This window comes from Capra hircus, chromosome 6 (assembly GCF_001704415.2).
Source record: "Capra hircus breed San Clemente chromosome 6, ASM170441v1, whole genome shotgun sequence".
NCBI classification, from domain to species: domain Eukaryota; kingdom Metazoa; phylum Chordata; class Mammalia; order Artiodactyla; family Bovidae; genus Capra; species Capra hircus.
In genome coordinates, this window is record NC_030813.1 from 96,292,088 (window position 1) to 96,317,832 (window position 25,745).

General features: G+C 40.9%; 1 protein-coding gene across 1 annotated transcript in view; it reads left to right on the forward strand.

The window, feature by feature from the left end:
* BMP3 (bone morphogenetic protein 3) overlaps positions 1-13,730 on the forward strand; it is a 28,029-nt gene extending 14,299 nt beyond the window's left edge. The window contains 2 exon segments of the mRNA XM_005681953.3: positions 4,356-5,269; positions 13,218-13,730. Of these exon segments, the coding sequence (XP_005682010.3) occupies positions 4,356-5,269; positions 13,218-13,409 (1,106 nt within the window). The 3' untranslated portion in view covers positions 13,410-13,730.

The window sequence follows — 25,745 nt, forward strand, 5'->3', positions numbered from 1 at the left end:
TACATTACCTGTATTTTTTCAATTAATTCTCAGAGCAACTCTACTGATAGTATTGGGCTCATTTTATGGGTAAGTAAACTAAGACTTGAAGAGTTTAGATAATTTGCCTGAGAATAGCTATTGGGCATGGTGGTGCTGGTGGTGGATTAATCACTAAGTCGTGTCTGACTCTTATGACTCCATGAACTGTAACCCACCAGGCTCCTCTGTCCATGGGATTTTTCAAGCAAAAATACTGGAGTGGGTTGCCATTTCCTTTTCCAAGAGATCTTCCCAATCCAGGGATCAAACCGTTGTTTCCTTCCTTGGCAGGCAGTTTCTTTACCTACTGAGCCACTGTGGTAGAGCTGAGCCTGGGCCATCGGGCTTTGACTTCAAAGGAAGGCAATCAATTAAAATTAAAGCCTTCAGAAGAGGTACATGGTAGATTATGAGACACTCATGAGATTTTATCAAAGGTTAGACCCAAGGTGGAGACTGGTTAACAGCAGGACGCAAAGTGTTTGTAAGAAGGAAATAGTTTGAAGCCAAATGTAGAGGAAAGAAGCAGGACTGGTTTCCCCAGTAAGATACCACCACCTCGGAGTTCACTTCCTCACTCCAGTGTGTTCCTTTGGCAGCCATCCTGTTGCCACATGCTTTTCCTTCCATTTTAATTTCCATTTGGGTAAAAGTATAGGCTCTGGTAACTGGTATGAATCAGAGCTAGAATCTGAACAAGGCTGATGCTGTGGCTTTCTAATAAAAGTCTATAAAATATTATCCTGGTGTCACTGAAGAAAGAAATGGCAACCCACTCCAGTATTCTTGCCTGGAAAATCCCATGGACGGAGGAGTCTCGTAGGCTACACTCCATGGGGTCCCAAAGAGTTGGGCACAACTGAACAACTTCACTTTCAACTTTCAACTTTTTCATGGACTATACAAACCTTCACGAATGGCAGTTTCCCCCTTTTCCTTCACACAGTGTTAGAAAGGAGTGAAATATGTGTCCCAAATGAACTTCCCCTGTACTTGGGGACTCAGTGAACTCATTTTAAGTTTCCAATCTCGCTAACATGTTTTGTTTTTACTGAAATATGTTTCTGATCAATAACATAATTTCAAAATTGCGTGTTTGTTTCCAAAACAAATCTATATATGAAACAAGTGTGTGGAAGAGGGTTCAAGCTCCGGTGCCCCATCCCAGGACTGGGGATTCTTGAGTGTAACGTCAGCCTTACTATTAGCTCATGAGATGATCTCAAGAGCAGGAACCAGTTTCTGCCCCTGCTAATCAGTCCCCCATTCTGTTACTCCTCATTTCTGCATTTGAAAAATTGGAAATACAGTTGCCTCATTTCAATAATTTCATCAAGCTCTAGAGAAGCAATTCCCCTCTTAAATTCATGTGAAATCATAAGCTTTGTTTTTTTATTGTATTAAAATTTATTTATGTATTTGGCTGCATCAGGTCTTAGTTAAGCTCGAAGGATCTTCATTGTATCACGTAGGATCTTGCCTTGCGGCACTAGGGCTCCAGAGCACAGGCTGCTCAGAAGTTAACAGAGAGCAGGCTTAGTTGCTCCAGGGCATGTGGGATCTTAGTTCCCTGATAAGGGATCGAACCTACCTCCCCTGCATTGCAAGGTGGATTCTTAACCACTGGACCACCAGGGAAGCCCCTAATCCCATAAACTATAGACAAGCTCCACAAACAGCATTATCTTCACAACACTTTCAAATGCGTGACTCAGTTTTTTTCAGATACATTATCTAAAGATAGAGCTATATGGTCTTGCTTACCCACTCTCATCCTGCACCCTTAATTTTGTAAAGCAGATAGAAAGTATAATCCCCAATTTATGGTTCATATCAGCACTTATAATAATAATAATAATTTATACTTAAGAAACACTTACTGGACCCTTTGTGATTTGATTTACACACATCTCACTTAATTCTGATTGAGTGCATGCTAAGTTGATTCAGTCGCTTGTGACTCTTTTGCAACCCTATGGACTGTAGCCCACCAGATTTCTCTGTCCAAGGAATTCTCCAGGCAAGGATATTGGAGTGGGTTGTCATGCCCTCTTCCAGGGTATCTTCCCAACCCAGGGATTGAACCTACGTCTCTTATGACTCCTGCTTTGGCAAGCAAGTTCTTTACCACTCATGCCACCTGGGAAGCCCTTAATTCTGATGACAGGATTATCATTCCATTTAATGAATGAGAACACTAACTTTTCCAGTTACATAGTTAATAAGTGGCTGAGCTAGAACTTGAATCAATGTGAATTTACTTCCACTGATGCTTGTAACCAGGAGGCTAGACACTGCTTCAGATAAGACACTATTATGACACTGTACCAAATTTATAGGAATAGTTTTTGGTAGTCTCATTAAGAAAGGTCAGAGCTCTCAGCTCTCATACTACTAAGTTTATGATTTGCATTTCAGTAAAGAAAAGAGAATATTAGTAAATATGGCTGATCCTTGCTTTCATCTTTATCCAGTTTGTAAAATCACTCCTGTTATCTTTTGTTTAGCTGAAGTGGAAATTACATAATTTAAACATAGCTATTTTTAAGTAAACAGCTCAGGAACATTTGGTAGTTTCACAATGTTAGGCAATCACCAAGTTTATCTAGTTCTAAAATATTTCTATTATCCCAAAGAAAGACCCCCTACCCATCAGGCACTTTCTCCACATTACTCCCTCCCCTCAGCCCCTGGCAAACACCAGTCTGCATTCTGTCTCAGTGGATTTACCTTTTGGGGATATTTCACATAAATTGAATCATACAACATGTCTGACTTCTCTCATTTAGCACAAGGTTAATATTTTCAAGGTTCATCAACACTGTATGATGTATCAACCCCTTATTCCTCTTCATGGCTGAATAATATTCCATTGTATGGCTATATCACAATTCAGTTCAGTTCAGTTTTTCAGTCGTATCCTACTCTTTGTGACCCCATGGACTGCAGCACACCAGACCTGCCTGTCCATCACCAACTCCTGGAGTTTACTCAAATTCATGCCCATTGAGTCAGTGATGCCATCCAACCATCTCATCCTCTGTCATTCCCCTCTCCTCCTGCCTTCAATCTTTCCCAGCATCAGGGGCTTTTCAAATGGGTCAGCTCTTCACATCAGGTGGCTAAGGTATTGGAGTTTCAGCTTCAACATCAGTCCTTCTGATGAATATTCTGGACTGATTTCCTTTAGGATGGACTGGTTGGATTTCCTTGCAGATAATATCACATTTATTTATCCATTAATCCATTGATGAACATTGATTGTTTTCTGCCTTTTGGCTATTGTGGAGAGTAGTGCTGTTATAAACATGTGTGTGCATGTACTTATTTGAATACCTGTTTTCAATTCTTTGGGGTTTTTACCTGGAGTATTGTGGGGTCATATACCATTTCTATGTTGAACTTTTTGAGAAATTGTCAAACTGTTTCCCACAACAGCTGAACCATTTTACATTCCAACCAGCAATGTGAAAGTGTTCCAATTTCTCCACATCCTAACACTTACTATTTTGTTGTTTATTATTATAAATGTCAAATGTGTGTCAAATGGTACCTCATGGAGGTTTTGATATACATTTTTCTGATGACTAATGATATTGAGCATCTTTTCCTGTGCTTGCTGGCTGTTTGTATGTCTTCTTTGGAGAAATGTCTGTTTGAATCCTTTGGTCATTTTTTTAAATTGGTTTGTTTGTCTATTTGTTGTTGAGGTATTAGAGTTATTTTTATATTCTGAATCCTGTGCTATGCTGTGCTTAGTCACTCAGTCACATCCAACTCTGCAGCCCCATGGACTGTAGCCTGCCAGGCCTCTCTGTCCATAAGGATTCTCCAGGCAAGAATACAGGAGTGAGTTGCATGCCCTCCTCCAGGGGATCTTCCCAACCCAGGGATCGAACCCAGGTCTCCTGCATACAGGCAGATTCTTTACCAGCTGACCTATCAGGAAAGCCCATCCTGGATCCTAGGATTTATTATATATTATATATGATTTGAAAATATTTTCTCCATTCTGCAGGTTGTACAAACTTTCTTGATAACATCTTTTGATGCACATAATTTGAGATTTTGATGACTTTTATCCAGTCTATCTATTTTATCAATTTATCTATTTTTTCTCTTATTTTTTTACTTCCACTTTGAGTGTCATATGTAAGAACCGACTGTCAAATCCCAAACCATGAAGATTTTACTCCTATGTTTTTTTCTAAGAATTTTATTATTTTAGTGCTTATATTTAGGTCATTCATTCATTTTGAGTTAATCTTTGTATATGATGTGAAGTAGAGAGTCCTGTTTACTCCTGTTTACTTCCTTTTTTTTTTCCTTCCTAGGAATGCTTGAAAACAAGGAACTGCATATTTTTAACCTGACTTCTCTAACAAAGTCAGAAAACATTTTATCTGCCACACTGTATTTCTATATCAGAGAGCTGATAAATATAAGCCTAAGTTGTCCTGTGTCCCAGGAATGCTCACATCATGCCCAGAGGAAACACATTCAGATTGACCTCTCTGCGTGGATCCTCAAATCCAGTGGAAACCAAAGTCAACTCCTGGGTCATCTTTCGGTAGATGGAGGGAAACCTCATGGAGACTTTGTGTCCTGGCTGTCAAAAGACATCACCCAACTTTTGAGGAAAGCCAAGGAAAATGAGGAGTTTCTCATAGGATTTAACATTACTACCAAAGGACACCAGCTGCCAAAGAAGATGACACCCAGTCCTGAGCCTTATATCTTGGTGTATGCCAATGATGCCGCCATTTCTGAGCCGGAGAGTGTGGTGTCAAGCTTACAAGGACACCGGAATTTCCCCACTGGAGCTGTGCCCAAACTGGACAGCCACAGTAGGGCTGCCCTTTCTATGGAACGGAGGAGGAGGAAGCGCTCTACGGGGGTCCTTCTGCCTCTGCAGAACAATGAGCTTCCTGGGGCAGAATATCAGTACAAGGAGGATAGAGTATGGGAGGAGAGGAAGCCTTACAAGACTCTTCAGACTCAGCCCCCTGACAAGAGTAAGAGCAAAAAGAAACAGAGGAAGGGGCCTCAACAGAAGAGCCAGACGCTCCAGTTTGATGAACAGACCCTGAAGAAGGCAAGAAGAAAGCAATGGATTGAACCCCGGAATTGTGCCAGACGGTACCTTAGAGTGGACTTCGCAGATATTGGCTGGAGCGAATGGATTATCTCCCCCAAGTCCTTCGATGCCTATTACTGCTCCGGAGCGTGCCAGTTCCCCATGCCAAAGGTAGCCATTGTGTTTTGTCCTGTCCTTCCCGTTTCCATAGTCTGGAAAGACCCAAATTGAATGTGTGTTTTCATTTACAAAATCCATCTGGACCTTCATTTATTGCATTCTAAAGTGTAATAGGTAACATGGTTATGTTTGGTTTTTCTTTACTGGTTGTTAAAGTAATATGAAGTCAATATTGGTATGAAGGAGGATATGAGAAAACAATGTATGCGTAAAACATGATTTTTGCACTGCTTTGATACACGGTGCGTATTCAGCTACATGATCACATGTGAATTTATGCCTGTCCACAACAAGGAAGCCCCCAGTGGTAGGAGGCTGACCTTTGAGGGGGTATTTAGGGAATGAGTGAATGTCATGAGAGCAACAGGAAGGACTAATTGGATTGATGCCCTGATACAGAACATTTTTGATAGTCTCTTGTGAGATGAATTGTCGTCACGAGGGTTAGGATCAGGGTTGGGCTAGGAAAACTTGCCTCATGAAATCCACCAGATGCTTATTTCATTTACTTCCCTGATAGATATCAAAATTGCAGTCAGAATAGGGCACAATGACTCTGTTGACTTCTAAGACTCATTTTAACTATTTAGAGCTAATCCATGTCTCTTCCAAAATCGATAGGGACTGAACCTTTAGCTTATTAGTACTCAGTATCCTGACAAATATATTCTCAGAAGCCTCCCCAACCCCACCCCTCTCTCACACAGCAAGTCCAAGTGACTGTACTCTGAATTTATTATTAATAAAACATATTGGTGCCCCCCTGGCCTTCAGTTAAGCTCACTGCTGCACTTCCATTCTTAGCCCATAACAATTTGAGTCTGTTGTACAGTGAAAAGTGATCCTGGCAATAGAATTCAGAGGATAAATAGGAGTGACTTTTTTTGTTTTGCTTTGTTTTAGTTTTTTGCAAAACTTGACATGGGTCAACTTCTGTTATTGTATGTTAATGGAGAAAGACCCTTTGTCTCGAAAAGTGACCAACTTGTGCTTATAGGTCTTTAAAGGAGCATGTTCATGTTACAGGCCTATGATCACTGGAATGCTAAGGGTAACACACACATAAAGCAGAAGGTCGACTAAGCAAGGCCAGATCAGCCCCAGGGCCAAGAACTTTATTGAAATCCCATTTTCCTGTTAGGATCTCTCAGAAGAACAAGCTTGCTACATTTTCTAGACCTTGTGGATTCCAGGTTTTGTCAACCCAAATACAAAGTAGGGATTGTAGACATTTATAATTATATAAACAGCCTTATCTTGTCTAAAGATTATCAAGGACATTTTATTGATCAATAGAAACTTGATCACACTGGGATAGCATTTAAAACACACCAACAAAAATGCCAAGTATAACAGGCAGTAATGAATCTTTATTCTACAGTGTGGATTGCTTTGTGGCACTGAGAGGCAGAAATGGATTCAAAATATCTCTAAACCTGGGAGGACTGATTTTAAGTGGGTCTCTGAGTTTTGCAAATAATTCCTCTCTCTCTCCTAAACTGTGATTTTTTTCTTCTAGGTTGCCTGAGGAAGTTTTCCTCTTTCCTCTTGATTCCAGATTTTAGGACCCAGAAAGCTATGATCGCGTGGACATATTCAGTCAGTTAGCTGACCTGGGTTGGTCTCCATAATTGCCCCAATTTGCCTCTCCCATCTGTAATGGCTCTGCTTGTTTTTCCTGTTCAAAACCTTGCTGTTGTTTCCATAGATCCTCACCATAGTCCTCAGTGATCTAAAGAATAATAATTAAAAAATGCATGAGGGATAAGTTAAGAATAGAAGAGATAAATTTAAGGAAAGAAGTATGTTAGTGTAACAGGATGATTAAAGGGTACATGCTTGATCATAGCTGGATTTCTTAACCTTAAGGTACCTGCAAATTGCCTGGGGATCTTCTTAATCTGTAGGTTTTGACCCAGTGGTTTCAAGGGCAAAGCCCAAGATTCGGTGTATCTAATAAGCCTCTAGATGTTACTGATGCTGTTGGTCTGCAAACCATCCTTTGAGTCATTGAATCCTTTTGGCTTAAAACTTGGCTCCACTTCTTACCTGCTGTGGTTTTGAGGTGGGGAAGTTCCTCTAACTTTCTATATGTTAGTGTTCTCATCTTCGAAACAGGTACTAGGGTAAACAAAAATATCACAGTATCTGCATTATAAAAACGATGGGGAAATGAGATCATCGAGTACCTTGTGCTGAGTAGGCACTCAGTGAATTTTTGCCATTGTTAATGGCCATGGCTGAGACTGAGGAGAATAGAAAATCCAATGTAGGGAACTGGAGGGAAAAAAAAAAAAAACCACAGGAGTAGGGATCAAAAGAATAAAAACTGTGGGACTTCCCTGGTGATCCAGTGGTTAAGACTCTGTGCTTCCAATGCAGGGGGTGTGAGTTCAGTTCCTCCTTGGGGAACTAAGATCCCACACGCTGTGCAGCATGATCAAATAAATAACATGAAATAAAATATTAAAAAAGAATAATAGGTGTAAGACAAGGATAAGTTTTGTAAATGTTTCTTATCCCTTTTTAAATGTCACAAGGCTTTAAATAGGATTCTCCCTTCAGCCCAATAGTTCATAAGCTCTTTGGTGGGTAGAATCAAGAGAGCATCCATTATAGCAACTGAACACATGCTGTGCTTAATCATTCGGTAGTATCTGACTCTTTATGTGACCCCATGGACTGTAGCCCACCAGGCTGCTCTGTCCATGGGATTCTCCAGGCAAGAATACTGGAGTTGCCATGCCCTCCTCCAGGGGATCTTCGCAACCCAGGGATCGAACCCAGGTCTCCCGCATTACAGGCAGATTCTTTACCATCTGAGCCACCAGGGAAGCTCATGATAGTGTTTGTCAAACCTTGGAATGGCATCCAAACTACAGGGAGATGTCATATAATAGGGATAAGGGTGGAGTCTTCTCTGCAAGCTGGAGATTTCCTTTTGCCAAGTTTCGAGTGGAAGTCTGGCTGTGACATGGACATCTCAGTCTTTCATCACCTTGTGTGGACCTGCTTAACTTTTGAAGCTTTCTGCTGATTCTCTGTAAGCCTTCCAGGCTTTGTGTCTCTCAAGTGGTACAGTCACCAAAATGATGGGAAGCTTGAAGCGGTATGAAGCTGTGACATCAGGGGTAATTAATCACTGTTGCTGTTATCAGCCCAGTGTCCAGCATGGTAACCAGAGTCAACTATTTAAACAAAAATATAGTTTTTGAACCACAGAGGAAAATAAAGCCTCTGACCAGATCAGTACAAATGCATGTGGAATAAGTGAGGCACCAAAGCCTTTCAGGCTGTACATATACATTCTGCCCCAGAGAAAAGTTCTCCCAGGCTAGACTCCTCGGCTGGCCCTCCTTCCTTCTGGCCTCCCTAGTGAGAGCCTGCTCTCTAGAGCCGGGCTCTTCATCTGCAAAAGTCGACAACCTGTCTGTAATTCAGAACAGCTGTGCTCTGCCTTTCCCAAATTCCAGGCTTTGCCCTTTCCCTGATTCCAATTAGATAGTTTCTGGGCTATCACACCCATGTGGGTTGGACTGGGAGAGCATGGAGCAAAGCCCCATGGCCTGAGTCAGGAATGAAGGCTCAGAGCTGATGACATTCTCTCCCCTGCTAATGCACTTGTAATCGAATTCAACTCGAGGACATCACCCGCAGCTTGGCAGGTGAGGGCTGGAGCACGGCAGATTTCATTCACAGACGCGGCAGCTTGGAATTTTCTGATTTCTAGCCCTTACAGCCAATCTGTTCCCCCAGGGAGAGACCCCTGGCATTTTGCCATGAGATGAAAAATACCCATATAGCTGTAGCCAAGTCTTAGGCCTTGGCCTCCCCTCACCACCAAAGCAGAGATGGAAAACAGAGATTTCAAATGAAAATGATTGAGCCATTGTTGCTGACAAGAGGTCCAAGGGAACCAATCAAGGATTGGAGGAGTGAAGGTATTTTTGCATGACGTGGTACAAAGGTTGGGAACAGCAAAGACAAAGAATTATGAAGCAAAGAAGCTAAACACTTTGAACCAAGCATCTTCTCTAAACAAGAAATTCACATGGAATGAGTTCAAAATGATGCAGCCTCAATTAATGTCCTGAGGTTTCCCATTTCAATCTCTGATCATGAAGATGAACTCTAAAAATCCTAAATCTTGATGTATTGAGTTACCTAAGCAAAGAAAGGGGAAAAAAAAAAAAAAAAAAACCTAAATAGATACCGATGTCCTGTTTCACCCACATTAAAAAGTGAGACTGGGGAGGAAGAGGGCTTCCCAGGTGGCTCAGTGATAAAGAATCTGCTTGCTAATGCAAGAGACAGAGGAGACGTAGGTTCAATCCCTCCGGTCAGGAGGATCCCCTAGAGGAGGAAATGGCAACCCACTCCAGTATTTTTGCCTGGAAAATCACATGGACAGAGGAGTCTGCTGGACTACAGTCCATGGGGTTGCAAAGAGTCAGACAGGACTGAGCAATTGAGTGTGCACCGGGAAAAAAAAAGCACAGGTTTGCATTTGTTATCACTGGGTTTCTTAAGCTGCTGTGAAGAGAGACCTGAGAAACGCAATCGGAACCCCAAAACGAATGACAATGATAGACTGGCAAATGTTCCCCACGAGCAAAGGACCACGTGGATCTTTTGTGTGTGGCTTAATTATTCCTGGTCATGGCAGCTGGACTTCACAGTGAGAAAGGAAGGGGACAACGCCCTAGAAAACGGAGAGGTTCCTGATAAAACACACCACCAACAATCAAGGGCTTGCTGGATTCCAGTGAGCCCACCAGAAACTGCTCATTTGTGAGTTAGAGCTTTTAAAAAGGACAGGAATTTTCCTAGGGAACACCCATGAATATTTTCCATATCTGTGCTGGGTCATTAGCTCAGAACCTTTTATTTTTGTTGATGGGAATTATTTCCACAGAAATAGGTGCAACGGAGGGTATGTTATTATTTATAAGTATTTCATCCATTCGGCAAGTATTTATTCAGTGCCTAGAGAGCCTGCTCTGCTCCAAGCACTGAGGACAAGCAGTGCACAGCTGGATTTATGAATCAATTCCTCGTCTACTTAAATATATGAAAATTAAATTGTATAGGAGTCAGTAAAACATTAACAGTAACAAAATATTGTCAGAAAATCTATGGCTTTGAAAAAATCCTTTGGGGTGTTATCATATGCTGTTTGGATGACTGAATTTAAAAATAAATCAATAGAGAAAAGTGGATGGCTGCAAAAGTTTTCTTAAGAAATCACCTGATACTAATGAAATAGCAAACAGTGGCCATTGGTACAGTGGCTATAGTACAATTGTAGTTTGTCAATTACATGCATAGTGTTGATGTCACAGGACACAGGAGATGCAGAATAGAACAACAGAGACTTCTTATCCTTAAGGGAAGAAAACACCTTTCTTTGCAAAGTTACTTAATTGTAGGTTAACTACTCTTCCAGGAAAAGAGTAGATAAAGGAGCTGGCCATCATCGATACTAACTTTAAGGTAATTTGTGCCTGTTAGCAATCATGTTGAAGTCTAATGCATAGATGATTTTTTTCACTAAAATTGAAAGATGAGACAAATCAGATTTGCCCTTTTCCTGCCCACCCCCCACCAAAATCTTATTATTTTTTAACAATGTGCCAACTTTCTACTTATTTGCTTCTCCTTTGGCTTATGTGTACTCTTAACCTTTCAATATGTTTCAGTTTCCCATCCTGGGAGTTTTAGGTGTATAAAGTTAGAATACCAGTTCACTGGGGGCTGAGGTGCCTCTGAAACGTGGCTCAAAATCTTGACATTAAAAAGCCAGCGTTTGGCTTAAATCCCACTCCTGAATTGACATGTGATCTCTGGCAAGTTACCAAAGACCTGTTTCTGAATTCTTTCTAATGGATTTCATCTGCTTAAAAGAGACATCGGGGAGAACTGATGTTGAAAAGTGTGGCATTGCTCAGGAAGAAGGTCTTACCACACTGGCAATACCTAAACATTCTGGGCTTGGAAAAGTGACCGTTCTTCAATGCTGAGATGAGCTGGATAGGGCTCTCTAGATAAAACGAAACGTCTCCCGTGTATGGTAACGGTCCCACTTGGCATTGCTTGGGAACAGATTTTACTCAGACTTCTTTGGTCAAACTTCTGACAGCCATAAAATAATCTCAGGCCCCCTGAATTATTCCTAGAGGATATGCCCCAGGTTTAGAAGACTAAAATGCTACAGCATTAATGTCGGTACCCATGGAGCAACAGTGACCCCCAGTGGCCAACAGTGTGGTCCTCTTAATCAGCATCCATTCATCAAGTGAAGTTGCTCAGTCCTGTCTGACTCTTAGCAACTCTATGGACTGCAGCCTCCCAGGTTCCTCCATCCATGGGATTTTCCAGGCAAGAGTACTGGAGTGGGTTGCATTGCCTTCTCCATCCATTCATCCAGGTGGTAACTATTAAATAAATCAATGCCTGTTGACAGTGGGGACCTCCCAAGTGGTGCTAGTGGTAAAGAACCTGCATGCCAATGCAGGAGACATAAAGAGAGATGGGTTTGATCCCTGGGTGAGGAAGATCTTGCATGAAGAATCCTTTGGACAGAGGAGCCTGGCAAGCTATAGTCCATAGGGTCGCAAAGAGCTGGACAAGACTGAACTGACTTAGCATGCACTTGACATGTTTGTGTTATTTTCAAAACAAAGTATAAATGTCACTATAGCCGTGGCAAAAATCTATATTAAGTTGGTGCTTGTTAAGTGTTCTTTGTGACTGGCTCAGGATCAAATTGTTTCTTTTGCAATCCTGTTATTGAAAACATCCTTCATTCAGTCACCCAGTTGTGTCCGACTCTTTGTGACCCCATGGACTGCAGCAAGCCAGGCTTCCCTGTCCATTACCAACTCCTAGAGCCTGCTCAAACTCATGTCCATCGAGTCGGTAATGCCATCCAACTATCTCATCCTCTGTCGTCCCTGCCTTCAATCTTTCCCAGCATCAGAGTCTCTTCCAGTGAGTCAGTTCTTCACATCAGGTGGCCAAAGTATCGGAGCTTCAGCATCAGTCCTTCCAATGAATATTCAGGACTGATTTTTTTTTAGGATTGACTGGTCTGAAAACACCCTGACCTGACCTGAAGTCGCTCAGTCGTGTCCGACTCTTTGCAACTCCATGGACTGTAGCCTACCAGGCTCCTTGGTCCATGGGATTTTCCAGGCAAGAGTACTGGAGTTGGTTGCCATTTCCTTCTCCAGGGGATCTTCCCGACCCAGGGATCGAACCCCGGTCTCCTGCGTTGTAGGCAGACGCTTTACCGTCTGAGCCACCAAGGAAGCCCTGAAAACACCCTAGGGTGTACTAATTCCCTGTTTGAGGACTAAATCATTTTTAATTAAATGATTCCTGCTTAGAAAACCGGATTCAAGTTCTCACTCTCCATGTCTGTATGAGTTTACATGTGTCATTTAAGCTTTTTGAGTCTATTTCTCTATCTATAAAATGTAAGAAATGGTGGTTATGTGGTAAGGATTAGAAATACTACACAGAACATGCCTAGCACCTGAAAAAAAAGTGGAAGTGTTAGTCACTCAGTCATGTCTGACTCTTTGCAACCCCATGAGCTGTAGCCCACCAGGCTCCTCTGTCCATGGAATTCTCCAGGCAAGAATACTGGAGTGGTGTGCCATTCCCTTCTCCAGAGGATCTTCCCGATCTAGAGATCGAGCTCAGGTCACCTGCATCGCAGGCAAATTCTTTACCAATCAGTCTGAACAGGTACTTAGTCGATGACAACCATTTTGGTCATGGTGATATTCGAGATTGGGCTGAATGTGTGATGATGCCAGGGCTTTATTAATTTGTTGAACCAAATCCATCATATATATATATATTTTTTTTTAGTGGGGGCTGGAGAGGGGAAAAGCCATTCTACCTAACCTGTGTTCTCCCTTTTCCTTCCTAGTCTTTGAAGCCATCCAATCATGCTACCATCCAGAGTATAGTGAGGGCCGTGGGGGTCGTTCCTGGAATTCCCGAGCCTTGCTGTGTGCCAGAAAAGATGTCCTCACTCAGCATCCTGTTCTTTGACGAAAATAAGAATGTGGTACTTAAAGTATATCCAAACATGACAGTAGAGTCTTGTGCTTGCAGATAACCTGGTGAAGAGCTCATCTGGATGCTTAACTCAATCGTTTATTTTTATGGACTTTTTTTGCACTGCCAATGCATTTCATTTCAAAAGATTTTTCAGTAGTCAAAGGCGAATGAGCAAATAGACTGATGATTTCCACTGAGGAGAACTGGACTGTATTTGTTTCTGAATGTAACTCAAAGCAAGATTAAATATGGAAATCTTTTTCTTTAAAAAAATAATTACACAAGAAAAACAATCACTAAAACTGTTTTTAGAACTGTTGGAGAACACACTGATTTATTTTTGTAATGTGCTTTGAAAATAGATTGGAAACAAACAATAGCTTATCATTGATCTCTGCTCACAGAAATAGAATAATTTCATATTTTAAAGCAGGCTTCTTGCCTTAGATTCCTGAGCAACTTAGCAAGTGCTAAATAATTCAGTCAGCTTTGATGTTTATCTTAAATTTGTGGAGACTATTGTTTACCTGTGTTTTTCTTTACAGATCCTTGTGTGACTAGCTGAGTGGAGGATGTGTGCTGAGTGTCAGCGTGTATGGATGTGAACACATTTCCCAGGGACGTGTGCCCTCTTTTGGAAGATTGGCTTAACATGATTTTATAATTCAGTCTGCCTGGGATTCTTGTTTTTTTCATTTCATGTTCTGACAAGTGTCATTCAGTTATGAGAAGTTTACCAAAATGGATAGAATGGTCCAAGAGGGTATGCAAGAGTTACCACTTTCCTCAGCCATTTATTTGGAAATACTGATGTTTTCATTGCATAGCCCTCACAAGAAGGGCAACCAGCAACCCAGTTTTGAAAAACTCAGATCTAATTATTCTTCTGTATCTCTCTTCCACAAGCGCTTTTATTTGTTCTTTTAAATTGACTTTAAACATGCAATTAATTCTCTTGATATACCTTTGCTTCCTATAAAGTAATCAATAGATACCAAGTCTCAGTGGATGGACTATTGGAAATTTCTTTAAGTGACCAATCTAATCACAATCACAAGTCCACATCCTTGTTCACCTACTATGTCCATGTCCAGACACTTTTTCACATTGATCGCAGCTTTTGGTTCAGACAGGGAATCTATTCTTTAGTAAAGCTTACTATAAATTATCCAGCAAGAAAGGGAATTGAATCTATACACTTATTTTTTTTTCCCTATTTCCATTTGTCATAAATATCTCCTCTCACACTTTTGCCGTTGAGAAATTGTTTCAAAAATCTTTTCCTCGCTCTGTTTATGTGTGTGACAGAAATGTTTTCAGACCATGGATTGTTGTTGATGTTCTCTCTATGGTTAATTGTTATCTAAGCTCAGACTGACCTGATTAGAGAGTCAACTAAGCCATTTCAGAGGCTGTGAAGTTATCAGAAGACACAGAAGGCATGGAGTTTGTTCTGTCTCTGCCTATAGTTATCTGTGGTAGCTCATAATTTAACGTTAAATGGCACCCCACTCCAGTACTCTTGCCTGGAAAATCCCATGGACAGAGGAACCTGGTAGGCCGCAGACCATGAGGTCGCTAAGAGTTGGACATGACTGAGCAACTTCCCTTTCACTTTTCACTTTCATGCATTGGAGAAGGAAATGGCAACCCACTCCAGATTTCTTGCCTGGAGAATCCCAGGGACGGGGGAGCCTGGCGGGCTGCTGTCTACAGGGTCGCACAGAGTCAGACACGACTGAAGCGACTTAGCAGCAGCAGCAGAGCATCTACTTTGTGAAAGACATGTGTTGTGTCTTCACTGGTAAAAATAAAGAGGCAGACTAGTTAAGCTGGAAGGTCCCTCTGCCACCAAAAGTTTGGGTTTACAGTAGTTGTTATGTCACACATATCTTCCTTGAATGGATGGTGACGATAGAGCTAAAAACCTGCAAGTATGGCTGTTCGTAAACTAAAGGCAGAAACATCTTGTTCTTCTGTGTTTGCCAATATGGCATCCCCTGCCATTTAAATAGTATTTCTGTCTTATTGGAAACCCATTAAAAAGAGTACCATGAAAAGACGCTCTTTGACACTTTTGGAATGTGTGTTGACTCCATGAATGAGAAACACCTGTTCTAAATGATGAATGAAACTCTGGTACCTGAGTTGCTATGGTTTCTTCTAGTTCATTTTTTGTTCTGGTAGCATACAGATTTAAAATGAGATAAGGGATGAAATTATTTCTACTAAATTTTGTCAAAAATTTAAAACACAGTTATATAATATAAGTGACCCTGTGTGTGGCTGCTCTACCCTGGTCATGATCTTTCCATAAATATAACTTTTATTTCATTGGTAGATTGGGTGAAATTCTTAATTTAGTTTTTTCTAGAGATGTATCTACCAAAATTTCTTAACAATTCCCAGTTTTCTTTCTCAGCCTTCTTCTCTCCAGATGTCTGTAAGTTACCTTTAATTTAAATTTAAATTGATGCTCACTTGTTATAAATTAAATTCTACAATGGCCAAAAAAATCTCTAAATACTATTTCCAAATTTGAAGCAATTGATATGACAAAATTAGAACATAATAAAAGGCATTGGGTTGACTTTTAGCAATCAAAATAGCTTTTGACTAGTAGTTATTTTTCAGCAAGCTTGTAACCATTTTAATTATCTCCTGCATTGAAGCCATATTATGGTGTAAATGGGAAAAAGTTTAGTTCCCCCAAATAAAGGAAAATTTCTTTTTAGGGTGTTGAAGCAAAGTTTGAAGTAAATGGAGTTGATATTTTAAGTAATAAAATTTTACATGAAATAGTTGGTAAATTGAGTGACTATGTCACAATTTGTTAGGTACTAATGTTTATATAATTATTATATAAATTTTTTATAAATCTCCTGATTTAAAGTGATATTAATGAGAAGAGAAATTGCATTTATATTAATAATGCCATTTTCTCAATCATGCATCTTTCTTTTCCTCTCTCTCTTGCAACCACCCTACCACCCCCATATGAGACACACACACACAGTTAGTTGAAAATAATTTTTTTTTTCAATAACTGTTCTGTTGAATTCAAATTCAAGGGCTGCTGATATAGTATTATCAAAGTATTTTATTGTAACCTGTGTAAATAATATACCATTTACAGGATTTGGGGTTGTAGAATTTAAACTGATAGATTTGACTCTGTAGATCTCAGGACTATAATATTCCCGATCAATTCTGACACTCACCTACCTATATATTAACTGATGATCATTTATTCATTAAGCTAGGATTATTTTTACCTTAACATTTCAGAAGAAAAAAAACTTTTTGCCCATTTATTATTTTCATAGGCAATCATATGTGTATATGGTATTATCAATCTGGCTTACAAAGATTTTTTTATATATAATTACATTATTCACTTTACTCTTACTTTCCTCTGTGCTAACAAGTAAGTAATGTCTGGATATCGACTTGGTTGAATCAAGGTTGGGTCAAAAAATAGTTCTGCACACCTTATGTGTAAGATTAAATACGAGATTAAATAAGATATCTTGGATAAGTCTGACTTCTCTGTATATCTTTTTTTCCCTTGGGAATTGTATTTTAATGTAGTTATAGTCCTTAAATGATCCCCTTTTCCCCAAAACCAAGCCTTCCCTTCAGCTTTCCCCAATAGTTTCTGTAAATGTTCTAGTTGAGAACTGAATGCTTGTACAGTTGATGGCAATTTAAAAAATATATATTATATATGTATATGGAAAAACTTTAAAGATGCTTTTAATTTATTTAATGACTTTGCCTTCCTATCTATAATGGTATAATTTTCATATTTAGATGGTAAGAAAAAGTTCTTTTTACTAGTTACTAGAGGCAGAATGACAACTGGTTCTCTAGTCCAGTTACTAAAGGAGCGTACTGCAGTGAAACTGTGAAGGACGCTTCACTACTGATGTGTAAGCTTTGCTGGCTTTGTATCACTTTCCTCCAGTAACGAGAGCTTTTCTCTATACAGTATGGAAATAAAATTGCTTAATTGAACACTTCCCCGTTCTCTTCTACTTATCATTGGGAAAGACTGCATTTTCACAACTTGAGAAAGTTGAAAAACTGCCGCATCTGGAAAGAGATAACAAAACTTAGGCACAGAGTCGAACATTTTCAAACAGTATCACGAATGAAGCATCATGACCTATTAACAACATAACAGGAAACATATATATATAGAGAGAGAGAGCTCAGGGTAGTTTAGGAGAGGCGGTGTTCCAAGTGGAGTTGTTGGATTTGGCAAATAAAAATGCAGGGCGTCTAGTTAAACTTGAATTTTAACTAGATAAACAAATACTTTTTTAGTATCAGTTCAGTTCAATTCAGTCACTCAGTCATGTCTGACTCTTTGTGACCCCATGAATCGCAGCACGCCAGGCCTCCCTGTCCAGCACCAACTCCCGGAGTTCACTCAGACTCACGTCCATCGAGTCAGTAGTATAGATATGTCCCAAATATTGTATGGAACATATTTAGTTTTTAACAGTTCCTAATTTATCTGAAATTGAAATTTGATTGGACGTTGGGTATTTTTTCTGGCCGCCTTACTCTTGGGCGCCCCCTGCCTTGGGTTCTGATATCCAATTGGCATCCTCTAGGAGGAAATGGCAACCCACTCCAGTGTTCTTGCCTGGAGAATTCCAGGGACAGAGGAGCCTAGTGGGCTGTCATCTATGGGGTCGCACAGAGTCGGACACGACTGAAGAGACTTAGCAGCAGCAGCAGCAGCAGGCCTATATCTTGGAGAAGGCAATGGCACCCCACTCCAGTACTCTTGCCTGGAAAATCCCATGGATGGAAGAGCCTGGTAGGCTGCAGTTCATGGGGTTGCGAAGAGTCGGACATGACTGAGCGACTTCACTTTGACTTTTCACTTTAATGCATTGGAGGAGGAAATGGCAACCCACTCCAGTGTTCTTGCCTAGAGAATCCCAGGGATGGGGGAGCCTGGTGGGCTGCCATCTATGGGGTCGCACAGTCAGACACGACTGAGGGGACTTAGCATATATATATATATATATATATATATATATGTTTCAGTTCAGTTCAGTCGCTCAGTGGTGTCCAACTCTTTGCGACCCCATGAATAGCAGCATGCCAGGCCTCCCTGTCCATCACCAGCTCCCGGAGTTCACTCAAACTCATGTCCATCGAGTCAGTGATGCCATCCAGCCGTCTCATCCTCTGTCGTCCCCTTCTGCTGCCCCCAATCCCTCCCAGCATCAGAGTTTTTTCCAATGAGTCAACTCTTTGCATGAGGTGGCCAAAGTATTGGAGTTTCAGCTTCAACATCAGTCCTTCCAAAGAAGACCCAGGACTGATCTCCTTTAGGATGGACTGGTTGGATCTCCTTCTTCAAAAGCATCAATTCTCCAGCCCTCAGCTTTCTTCACAGTCCAACTCTTACGTCCATACATGACCACTGGAAAAACCATAGCCTTGACTAGACGGATCTTTGTTGGCAAAGTAATATCTCTGCTTTTCAATATACTACCTAGGTTGGTCATAACTTTCCTTCCAAGGAGTAAGTGTCTTTTAATTTCATGGCTGCAATCACCATCTGCAGTGATTTTGGAGCCCCCCAAAATAAAGTCTGACACTGTTTCCACTGTTTTCCCATCTATTTCATACATATATATCTGTATGAAATATATACACATATATATACATACACACCCATATACACACATATATATATATACACATATATATATACACACCCATAAGGGGAATATCAGAAATTCAGCTTGAATCATTTCATTTTTTCTTTTCTCTCTCTCTCCCTCCCTCTCGGGATTTCTTGTTTAACCACACACTCCACTTACAGATACTTTGTGTGAATGCCCATATCACTGTTTTGACAGAAACTATCTGTCATTGTTAACATGTTCATGTACACATTTTAGGATGATAAGCACCTATTTAACTCATCTGATCATTGAGATGTATTTCACCATTTTTGTCTAGGCTATACCTTTCTCTCTATAAGAAAACTGACCTCAGGTTAAGAAATAAAATATGCTTTCTTCTTATTGTCCCTCATTTAATCAATCTATTCAGACTGTCTACTTAAAAATCATAGCATTTTGGAACTAAAACCATGGCATTTTGGACCTACCAGGCCCTTTAAAGATTACGTTGAATAAATTCCTTAACCTCTCTGTGCCTCAGTTATCTCATCTATGAAATGGAGCAATAAAGTTCTTGCCTCATAGGAATGTACAAGGTTTAATGAGATATACACATAAATTTTGGGCTTCCCTGATAACTCAGTTGGTAAGAATCTGCCTGCAATGCAGGAGATCCTGGTTTGATTCCTGGGTCAGGAAGATCCTCTGGAGAAGGGATTGGCTACCCACTCCAGTATTCTTGGGCTTCCCTTGTGGCTCAGCTGGTAAATAATCTGTTTGCAATGCGGGAGACCTGGGTTCTATCCCTGGGTTGGGAAGATCCCCTGGAAAAGGGAAAGGCTGCCCAGTATACCCAGAATACTCCAGTATTCTGGCCTGGAGAATTCCATGGACGGTATAGACTACGGGGTCACAAAGAGTTGGACTTGACTGAGCAACTTTCACTTTTCACTTTCACACATAAACTACGTTGCCAAGCACCTGAAACAGAATGAAGACTCAGTTATTATCAACTGCTATTATTATGTAAGCCGGTCTCCCCATTTTCCAAATGAGGAACTGTAGACATGCTGTGGCTTGCATCTGTTTGGGTGTCTACTTGCCATGCCATCCTCTGAAAACCGGCTTCCACCAATAGTGATAGGTTCCTTAACACTAACAAAGAGGAGCCCCTGACAGTTCAGTAAGAGAAGAATGAAAGGCTCAGTGTTATATCTTACTCCTTGCAAAGTAAGGAGGTTAGCTACCCTGTTCCTCAAGATATTCCAGTTTCTGCTCCTGTCTGAGAGGCACTGCACTTCCTGTCCTTGGATGACATAAGATTTCCCTGCAAACTCAATAATGTGCTCACTATTCCTTAAGCAGTGTTTGAGCACATGTCTGTAAATGGCAACCAAAAGAATTTTGACTATGACATACTGAGTTATCGAGTATGCCTGGTGCCATATGACACACTACTGACAAAACTGGTATTAGAATCTTTCGTAACATCATGGAGACAGCAATGTCTTTGAGATTAAAAAGCCTTGGATTAGAATCCCAGCACTGCCTGTTACCACCAGGATGACATGTGCCCTTGACAAGTCACAACTGGGTCTTCATTCCATCAGTGTGGTCAGTTCTGTGACTCTTTAGTCAGTTCAGTCGCTCAGTCGTGTCCAACTCTTTGCAACCTCATGGACTGCAGTGCACCAGGCCTCCCTGTCCATCACCAGCTCCTGGAGTTTACTCAAACTCATGCCCATTGAGTCGGTGATGCCATCCAACCATCTCATCCTCTGTCGTCCCTTCTCCTCCTGCTTTCAATCTTTCCCAGCATCAGAGTCTTTTCAAATGAGTCAGCTTTTTGCATCAGGTGGACAAAGTTTCAGCTTCAGCATCAGTCCTTCCAATGAATATTCAGGTTTCCTTTAGGATGAACTGGTTTGATCTCCTTGCAGTCCAAGGGACTCTCAAGAGTCTTCTCCATCACCACATTTCAAAAGCATCAATTCTCCAGCACTCAATTTTGTTTATAGTCCAACTCTCACATCCATACATGACCACTGGAAAAACCATAGCCTTCACTAGATGGACCTTTGTTGGCAAAGTAATGTCTCTGCTTTTTAATATGCTGTCTAGATTGGTCATAACTTTTCTCCCAAGGAGTAAACGTCTTTTAATTTCATGGCTGCAGTCATCATCTGCAGTGATTTTGGAGCCCCCCAAAAATAAAGTTAGCCACTGTTTCCACTGCATCCCCATCTATTTGCCATGAAGTGATGGGACTGGATGGAGAAGGCAATGGCACTCCACTCCAGTACTCTTGCCTGGAAAATCCCATGGACAGAGGAGCCTGGTGGGCTGCAATCCATGGGGTCACTAAGAGTCGGACATGACTGAGCAACTTCACTTTCAATTTTCACTTTTCACTTTCATGCATTGGAGAAGGAAATGGCAACCCACTCCAGTATTCTTGCCTAGAGAATCCCAGGGACGGGGGAGCCTGGTGGGTTGTCATTTACGGGGTCGCACAAAGTTGGATACGAATGAAGCGACTTAGCAGCAGCAGATGGGACTGGATGCCATGATCTTTGTTTTCTGAATGTTGAGCTTTAAGCCAACTTTTTCACTGTCCTCTTTCACTTTCATCGAATCTGTGACTCTTGAAGACTTCCAAAAGTGTCGCTGTTGTAGTTCGTTGATTCAATTCTCCTGTCAGAGGAATTACCTTGAAATATCTCTTAGGATAGAACTTTGTAGCTATCAGAAGATATGATAGAGGTTAGGGTTAAGAAGAAGAACTCAGGACAAATCCAAATAATCCTGTAAATCAGTTAGAACACGCACATCTTGGGGATTTCATGGGGCTGTTTCTAGACCACCACAATAAAGCAAATATTGCAATAAAGTGAGTCACATAGTTTTTGGGTTTCAAGGCTGTTTGAAAATTATGTTTACACTGTATCATAGTCTGTTAATGCTCTTAAGAGTCCCTTGGACTTGGAGAGCAAACCAGTCAATCCTAAAGGAAATCAACCCTGAATTTTCACTGAAAGGACTGTTAGATAGCATCACTGACTCAATCAATGGACACAAATTGGAGCAAACTCCGGGAGATAATGAAGGACAGGGAAGCCTGTACACTGCAGTCCATGGAGTTTCAAAGAGTCAGACACCACTTAGGGACTGAACAAAAATAAAATTAAGTGTGCAATACCATTATTTCTAAAAAAAAAAATACAGATCTTAATTAAAGATACTTTATTGCTAAAAAATGCTAACCATCATCTGAGCCTTCAGTGAAGTGTGATCTTTTTGCAATAACAATATCAAACTTGGCTGATCACGGATCATCACAACAAATACAATAATAATGAAAATTTTTTAAATATTGTGAGAATTACTAAAAGGTGACACTGAGACACAGAGTAAATAGATGCTGTTGGAAAACTGGTGCCAACAGTCTTTCTTGACACAGTTGTCCCAAATTTTCAATTTGTAAAAATATAGTATCTATGAAGTGTGAAAAGAAGCGATGCTTATACTCAAGATTATTTTCAGTGTACAAAACCCTACCTTAGTTAGTGGAAATGTACTTGATGATTCAGAACATCGATATCTAAATTTTCCACAGTCTCAGAATTGGATTAGTCTCAGAAAAGGATGTGTATGTGGTAAGTCACTTCAGTCATGTCCAACTCTATGTAACCCTATGGACTGGAGCCCCTTGGGCTCCTCTGTCCATGGGATTCTCTAGGCAAGAATACTGGAGTAAGTTGCCATGCCCTCCTCCAAGGGATTTTCCCCACCCAGGGATCAAACCCACATCTCTTATGTCTCCTGCATTGGCAAGCAAGTTATTTACCACTAGTGCCAACTGGGAAGCCCATTATAAAGTGTATATCAGCAAGTAGTACTAAAACATTATCACTGTGGGTGAAACCACAATGGGAAACCACTGTGGGGAAAACCACAATTCTCCAATGCCCCAGGGTTGTACCTTTAGATCCACAACACACAAAATTTAAGAATCCACAAGTCTTTTCTTCATACATGTATGTTCACACAAAAAAAGGGATATTCTCGTGGTGTGGGTTTATTAATTTAAGTTTTGGTTATAATGTTCATTTTTTATAATTTTGCTTATAATATTCATGAATTTGAACAAACTCCGGGAGACACTGAAGGAGAGGGAAGCCTGGTGTACTGCAGTCCATGGGGTCACAAAGAGTCAAATACAACTTAGCAACTGAACAAAAGCAACAGTTCATTGCTTCAGTTGTATTCGATACCTTCTAGCCCTGGCCTTGCTAACCTCTGAGCTTGTGCACTTTGCTATATGTTCCTTCAGCTCCTGGTGCCCTCAGTTTTCTCTTTCAATGAGCTTTAAAAGCCTTTCCTTCTCAACTGTACCAGATTCTATGATCCAAACATTCTTACTAAACCACAACTCTTAGGCATTTTTTGTCCTGTTCACGTCTTAGGGAAACACAACAGAAGTATTGATGAAAGGGAGAGTGAGCAGCAGGTGAGAAAGGACAAGGAGAATGGCTCAATCCACCCTCAACTAAGACCATCTGAGATTCTCACTTCCCTCATGTGATGGTGTTTTTGAGAATCCTCCACCTTTCATGCCTGTCACCTTTCCAGGTGACCCAGTGATAAAGAATCCACTTGCCAATGCAGGAAACACAGGCAGGTTCAATCCTGAGGTGGGAAGATCCCCTGAAGGAGGGAATGGCAATCCACTCCAGTATTCCTGCCTGGAAAATTCCATGGACAGAGGAGCCTGGCAGACTATAGTCCATGGGGGCACAAAAGTCGAACACAATTGAGCATACACAAATTCATTGTCTCATTTTAATAGGAAAATAATTCTTTAAAACTAGATTCATGTGTCATTAGTTAGAGAGCATAGAAGTGGAGTTAGGGGCTCAGACTTAGAGCCAAACTAGAATTAGAATCCCAACTCTGTCTCTTATTAGCTGTGTGACCTGGGGCAAGTTATTAACCCTCTTGTGCTTCCACGTCTTCATGTGTAAGACAAGAGTGAAATGCACAGTCTATCTTACAGAGTTGTGAGGATTATTTGCAACACTTAGAATTGTCTATAGCACAAAATAAATGTTCTGGAACGTTAGCATTTTGATGTATTTAGTGCATTTTATACATTTCCGTGAATGATTCTTCACTTGATCCTGAGAGGGAGAGTCTCAGGGATTATCCTCATTTTACCGATCAGGGAGAATCACTGGTTTAACTGAGGTTAGAGCCATGCTAGTGTCAGAACTGAGATTCAAATCACAGGAGACTCACCATAATTGTCCTTTTCTTTTCTACTCTGCTTCAGATGTCTGGAAAAGGTCAGTTTTCATTCCAATCCCAAAGAAAGGCAATGCCAAAGAATGCTCAAACTACCACACAATTGCATTCATTTCACACGCTAGCAAAGTAATGCTCAAAATTCTCCAAGCCAGGCTTCAGCAATACATGAACCGTGAACTTCCTGATGTTCAAGCTGGATTTAGAAAAGGCAGAGGAACCAGAGATCAAATTACCAACATCTGCTGGATCATCGGAAAAGCAAGAGAGTTCCAGAAAAACATCTATTTCTGCTTTATTGACTATGCCAAAGCCTTTGACTGTGTGGATCACAATAAACTGTGGAAAATTCTGAAAGAGATGGGAAAACCACACCACCTGACCTGCCTCTTCAGAAATCTGTATGCAGGTCAGGAAGCAACAGTTAGAACTGGACATGAAACTGGTTCCAAATAGGAAAAGGAGTATGTCAAGGCTGTATATTGTCAGCCTGCTTATTTAACTTAAATGCAGAGTACATCATGAGAAATTCTGGGCTGGAAGAAGCACAAGCTGGAATGAAGATTGCCGGGAGAAATGTCAATAACCTCAGATATGCAGATGACACCACCTTATGGCAGAAAGTGAAGAAGAACTGAAGAGCCTCTTGATGAAACTGAAAGAAGAGCATGAAAAAGTTGGTTTAAAGCTCAACATTCAGAAAATTAAGATCATGGCATCCAGTCCCATCACCTCATGGCAAATAGATGGAGAAACAGTGGAAACAGTGAGAAACTTTATTTTTCTAGGCTCCAAAATCACTGCAGATGGTGACTGCAGCCATGAAAAGACTCTTTCCTTGGGAGAAAAGTTATGACCAACCTAGACAGCATATTAAAAAGCAGAGACATCATTTTGTCAACAAAGGTCCCACTAGTGAAGGCTATGATTTTTCCAGTAGTCATGTATGGATGTGAGACTTGGACTATAAAGAAAGCTGAGTGCTGAAGAATTGATACCTTTGAACTGTAGCGTTGGAGAAGACTATTGAGAGTCCCTTGGACTGCAAGGAGATCCAACCAGTCCATCCTAAAGGAGATCAGTCCTGGGTATTCACTGGAAGGACCGATACTGAAGCTGAAACTCCAATACTTTGGCCACCTGATATGAAGAGCTGACTCATTTGAAAAGACCCTGATGTTTGGAAAGATTGGAGGCAGGAGAACAAGGAGACAACAGAGGATGAGATGGTTGGATGGCATCACCGACTCAACGGACATGAGTCTGGGTAAACTCTGGGAGTTGGTGATGGACAGGGAGGCTTAGCATGCTGCAGTCCATGGGGTCGCAAAAAGTCAGACACAACTGAGCAACTGAACTGAACTTAGAGAAAGCCATCAGAGATATGTATTCTCTCCGAGTTCTGAAAAATTTGGAGGAGATAAACAAAGGCACCG